This window comes from Peromyscus californicus, unplaced genomic scaffold (genome assembly GCF_007827085.1).
Source record: "Peromyscus californicus insignis strain IS unplaced genomic scaffold, ASM782708v3 Scaffold_10__1_contigs__length_136768540, whole genome shotgun sequence".
Taxonomy (NCBI): Eukaryota; Metazoa; Chordata; class Mammalia; order Rodentia; family Cricetidae; genus Peromyscus; species Peromyscus californicus.
Window position 1 is genome coordinate 26,229,950 of NW_026294391.1, and position 6,000 is coordinate 26,235,949.

General features: G+C 42.3%; 1 protein-coding gene across 6 annotated transcripts in view; it reads right to left on the bottom strand.

Annotated features, from left to right (window-relative positions):
- Positions 1 to 5,740, bottom strand: part of Ap1s2 (adaptor related protein complex 1 subunit sigma 2) — a 25,456-nt gene extending 19,716 nt beyond the window's left edge. For 2 of the 6 annotated variants that reach the window (XM_052718668.1, XM_052718754.1), the window contains exons 1-2: positions 5,505 to 5,723; positions 3,194 to 3,372 (exon numbers count right to left, since the gene is read on the bottom strand). In XM_052718668.1, coding sequence (XP_052574628.1) covers positions 3,194 to 3,372 — 179 coding nt within the window. In that variant the 5' untranslated portion in view covers positions 5,505 to 5,723. Of the gene's footprint in view, positions 1 to 3,193; positions 3,373 to 5,504 lie in introns of all 6 variants that reach the window. The other 4 variants (XR_008213980.1, XM_052718578.1, XM_052718830.1 and 1 more) reach the window with 4 other exon arrangements.
- Between the last annotated feature and the right edge of the window lie 260 nt (positions 5,741 to 6,000).

The window sequence follows — 6,000 nt, forward strand, 5'->3', positions numbered from 1 at the left end:
AAATATCAGCTGACTATGCGTGAATGTAGCTAAACTATTCTCAATACCCACTGGCATGTCATTAAAATTTCTTTTGTTAGTAAAGAAAATCAATAAGTACCCTTCAACAAATTCTCAAGCTAGTAACATGGGGATGCATTTTAAAATTAATTTTAAAGACCTAATTCAATTGCCTCCACTATGAAATGTTGCACAAACTAGGCATATAATGTTGTCTCTAGTGGATATTCAGGAGCACGCACTTTAAAGATGAGGAAACAAAGGCAAAAATAAATAAATACAAATACTCAAAGTCATAAAACTAGGTAATGGCCCAGATTTTCAACTATATTACCCTTATAGCCCCACTGCTTCCCCCCACAAAGGGAAAATATGTATGCCAAATGCTCAGGGGTGAAGAATGTGGGCAGGACAAATGAACAAAGACGACATAAAAACACATGCTAAGAGGAGCAGTGAAAGTGCTAGAGCAGAATTTATTAAGAGCTCAGTAGAAATTCTGTGGCTTAAAAGGTCTTCTCTTCCAGCTGGAGCAGGGAAAACACATCACCTGATAATAACAAAATACATGGTTAAGTGGGAAGTAGATGAGGTTTTCAGTATGAAATGGGAGGGAGCCTATAGAAAAACATTATACATTTTGTCTTTTGTATATGAAACATCTCAATAAAGCTATTTTTATTTTTGTTAAGTCCAAATTTTACTTGAAAAAAATTTTGATCTAAATATCAGATCAGGTTAGAGTTTTCTTTTATAATTTCTGAAAAAGGTAGCAAGATCAACAGGAACAGGCTGAGTGGCAAGTGTATGAACACCAACCTGCTGTTTCCTTTTTTCCCTCTGAATGGCCCATTCATGGGTTTGTTCTCTTGCTAGGATTTTCCTCCTCCACACGGGGGACTCCTTTCACTATCTAGAAATAAGCTTAAACTTCTCAAGCCTTTTATAAACCCTGTCCAGGATTCCAGAATCCAGGTCTATGGGCAGTTACCACCTCTTCTGTCCTTGGCAAAGCTCTCCCAAATACTCTCTAGATGCTGTTTCAATTTCTCTACCTCTCCACCTTCACCTCATTATATCAAAAATTCTGTCTCTACTCCACTGACAATGTCCTGACAACAGGCAATGCATGGAATGCTCACGATAAGATTCTATGAGTTCTTCACTTTTACTGAACTTCATGTAACAGCTGGCATTAGTGTTCTTACGCTCACATTTCTCTGCTCCTTGACTTTACTGACCTAAAACCACTCCTTTGCTTCTTTCTCATTTTGATCTGCAGGCCCCCTCTTTAGCCCTTCCACCTGCACCAGAATGCTGGTGATTTAATACTTTCAGTCTGGGTTTCACCCTCAAGTTCTATGCCTATGCCCACCATATCTCACTCATCAAAGAGCCAAGTGAACACATACGGCCATATCAACTTGCCCCCAAATTAACTGAATTCTCTAGCTTACCTTTCATCCCAAAGCAAACTCTGGAAATGGAGGTGACTCCACTTCCTCTTTCCTTGGCTGCTCTCTCTGCTTCTCAGGGTGACTAAGTCTTCTCAAACTTCCCTAGGTAACCGGTTTCCTTTCCAGCTTCTCAGCTCAGGATCCAATTGTCATGCAGTCCCCCACTGATCCTGCAGGTGCCAGTCTCAGCCCCTTTCACTCCCCCAGCCATGGTTCACTGCAGTCTTTTCAGAAATGCAAATCTAATCTTTCTTTCTTTCCACACCTGTTTAAAGCCATTGCCTTCACACTTAAGACTTAAGTTGTAGCCCCATGCCCATCACTAGTATGTGACCTTGAGCCAAGTCACCATTAGAAAATTCTCATCTTTTATAAATTGAAATCTGAATGAACAGTAACTGTGTTTTTCAAATCAAAGAGCTGTCTCTAGTGCAGAAAGCAGAGGCCAATTGAGCCAGGGTACAGGCTTCTTATTTCTGATTCCACAAAAGCAATCATAAGATTCTATCCCTGGGCAAAAAGATACATACACACACTCTATAGTGTGTGTGTCTGTGTGTGTGTGTGTGTGTGTGTGTGTGTGTGTGTGTGTGTGTGTGTATGTGAGTGTGTGTGTGTGTATTGTTCTAAGGCATCACTCAGCTCTCAAATGCTATGTTTTTTTATGATCTTTCTCAACAAGTACCAAGCCAAACACTGAATAAAAAAAACCACCCAAACTGATGAAATTCACTATGAAATAATGGTAAGTCTAATGTATTTAAGAGTCTTTATGTCCTATAAATGTCATTTCTTCCCCTGCCACCTCCTCCACCACAAAACCCATCCATACTTGGAATGTAGTGATAGAAAATAGAAGAAAACATGATTTCTCTCCCGCTTCATTGCATTCCATACTGTTAGTTCTCTGCACACTCCCCTTACAAGAGAGTGTTTTATATGCAGAAATGCTTTTATCTTAAATTCAGTAAATTATTCAAAAGGGGCCAGAAATGGGGAAGAAATAAGAAACATTCCCTCAAAAAACATTCTGTAAAATAAAGATGTATAGCATTAAAGGAAAAAAAACTGTGTAAAGAGCTAACCTACAAGTTATTTTGCAACATCATTTTTTTAAAAAAACATTTATCCTTGGTAAAATTATCATATCTAAGCACAACTCCTCCACAGCAACAAGTCTATTTCAAATTAATAAATACTAATAGCAAAGAGATCCTGTATGTACACAAGTATTTAAACATCTGCATAGTGAAATGGTGTATGTGCCCAGGATCTTTATAAAAAGATTAATTATAAAAGTCAGATAAAAGGAATGCCAAATATCAGTTACTTGATAAATAAATCTTTATAGATTTGTTGAAAGGATTATCACACTATTATTATCTATGCATGCCTGATTTATCGAATTACTTAAAATTTTAAAATACTGACCCTATTAACACCTATAATGAAATTAATTCATTGATTTTTTTCTAAAATGATGACCAAGCACGAATAATTGTTTGTCTTTAATTATATAATAAATTTTAAAATGATTCCCCTGCTGCTAGCATTTCAGCCTAAGGCAAGCAATCAAAACAGCCGTTACTTTTAAATGGAAAGTTTTCCTTTAAACTTATTTCATTTAAATATTTTTTAATCCTTGTTTATCGACATAAAAGTCTGCAATTTCCTCATCCGAAATAATGTTAATGTTTGACCATATTTCACCTTTCTGATAAATAAAAAAATGATACCTTTTATAAACAATCTTCAGATCTCTCCACTCAAGGAAGCTGCACATCTTAGGTTTCCGGGCTAAAACGGTTTGAACAAGTTCTCTTGTGATTTTCTTTTTCTCTTTGTCTGAGAGTGGGACATACCATTTCTGCAGCCGCAGCTTTCCCTGACGACTAAAAAGCAACATAAACTGCATCTGTTAAGAGAAATAAAATCAAGATTACATACAATTACCTAGGATCAACAGTTAAGATCACATGGTTTTCAGAGCTGCTTTGGGGATACAGTAAAAAGCCTGCCAAATGATTAGTAAGCCATCAACATTTCTGTACAGGTTATAATAGCAGGAAATTCTTTTGGAAAGGTCTTCAATATGTAGGTAAGTGTGGAAGAGAGTGTGTGGCAAGAAGAACAGGTGGTAAGCTGGAGTGAAATTTTCAAAGAACAAGAACTCTGATAATTTAAGAAACAATTTTCTACCTGTGCTACACATTCCCCACCCTACATGCCTCAAAAGGCAACTGTAGACATCAGGCAGTTGATTTAGGTACATTTCTAGGAAAGAGGAGACCTACTATTTTTCACCCTGAGGCCATTCTAGTTCCAGGCTGAATTTCTTGCAGACAGACTGCTTACCACTTAAAGCACTCCCCTCAATTTATGCAAGCATATTTTAAGCAAAACAGAATATTAATCAAAAAGATCTCACAAACAACACGTTTCTTAACAAAAGCATGATTTTTATGTTTGCGTTTCACTTTTATAAAAATTCTTTATAATTTTTTTATAAAAATTTCACTTTTATAAAATCCAACACTCAAGAACTGAGTTAATGTAATATTACATGAGAGAGAATGCAAGTCTGAAAAGCTTAACCAAAAGTTACTCATATTGAGACACTGCACAGAATATTTAATTAAAAAAACAAAATTTTGAGGCATTTCACAGAATACTTATTTTATAAAAACAAAATTTTGAGACACTTCACAGAATACTTATTTTAAAACAAAAAATACATTTGAATGTATGCTGGATTCTAGTGTGTTTTATACTGAAGCTAATTTGTATGGATTTACTTAGCATTTGCATGTCTGTTGGTCAGGCTTCGTTTTCTAAGGCAGGTATTTTATAATTCAACTGGTAAAAACGAGCTGTATTGTAAAGCTAATTTGAAGGTAAAATTCGGATAGGTGTTCTTTTTTAACCCCTTTAAGTTCCTTTAACAGCGACAGTGCAAGTAAGACCCCAAGGCAGATTCTTAATATTCACCACACCACCTTAAATTTGGACACCGGGAAGAGGAATTTACGTAACTAATAGAAAATCAAACTGGCTCTAAATTTCGACAGGAAATTCACTTCGCAATATCCCAAAGGCATCAAGAAAACATCCGGAAATTTATGGCGTAGCCATTTAACTTTAATAAAGTTAAAATTGGCTATTACCCCCACACAACACGCTATATAATTCTTTGATAGCAAAGTGCCGCCCATCTAAGTTCCGAAGACAGCGGCATTCGAAGAGGATGACAAGTAGAGCATCTACTGGACATTGAACGCAAACCGTTACTAGAACTTGCGGAAGGAAACGACTGGGTTTTCTTAAATCTTGGTGACCAGGAGAGAGGGTTTGCTAACGACAGGAGTGCGCTCTAGGCTATCTGTAGCAGGGTCCAGTATCCGCCCTACCACTTTGTAGGACGAAGAAACCACGCATTTCCCTTAAAACAAATGATGTACTAACATGGGACGAAAGCCGTGGCACAAGTATTCCTTTTCCCTCGCTTTGATTTTGCCGCAAATCCCGGAACAAAAATTTCTCCAGATTGGTATTAAAACAAAAACAAAACAAAAAACAACAATGGGCTCAGCCTTGGAATGGGCTCCGGTCCAGCATCCCAGGGGTCCCGCAGTCTTGGACGCCTCCCCTCCTCCCGGGACGACACTCCATCACTGCCCAAAGCCAGGAGAGGTGACCGGCAAGGAGCGGACCAGAGACAATGGCATCCTCTGGCCCGCCAGGGGCGCCAAGTCCTCGGTTGCTGCCACCCCCGGCCCCTCCCCAAAACGCCCCGCCAAACTTGAGGCGATCGGCGAACCACAGGTGCCTCGGGGTCCCCGCGGAACCCAGGACCGGCCCCAGCATCACTGGCGCGCCGCAGAGTAAAGAGCGGGGCGCCACCGCCGCCAGAAGTGAGTTTCGGGGCGCGACGCCCCGGGAGGACTCGGGGTGGGGTCGTCGGGGCGCTCACGGGGCGGCGGGGGGCGCGCCCGGCCATCTCGCCCTCTTCCCATCCCTGCCACCTCAGCGGATCCCCTCGACACTTACGGCGGCCGGGGGCCGCGGACGCGGCGGAGCTTGGCCGGCTGCGGAGACTGAGGCGGCGGCGGCTGCTGAGGGGAAGCCCCCGTCGCCGTGCTGTTGAAGGGAAGCCGTGGTGCCGCGGGGAGGGGACCCGTCTGGCGGAGGGCAGGCTTAGGCGGCGAGGGTAGGGCAAGCCAACAGACCCCGCCCCGGAGGCTGGACGAAGGAGGAGCCTCGGCTGCGGCGAGCAGAGAGGCGGGCCAGAGGACGCGCGCCAAGCTGCCGAGGGGCCGCCAACCGCCTCTAGTATCAGTACAGTTGCCGGCGACAGCGAGAAAGCTGATTGGTCAAATTGTCACAGGGAGGCGTGGCGGGGGCCGGAAGTATGGCCACGTGACCCGGAAGCGGCTTCGGCTGTGCTGAGCGCGCCTGCGTACTTCTCCCGGTGCCGCCGGGACGCGGCCCGCGCGGCTGTCCTGGCTTCGTTAGTGGCGGGAGGATGGGGTTCTGCGGCGCCCTT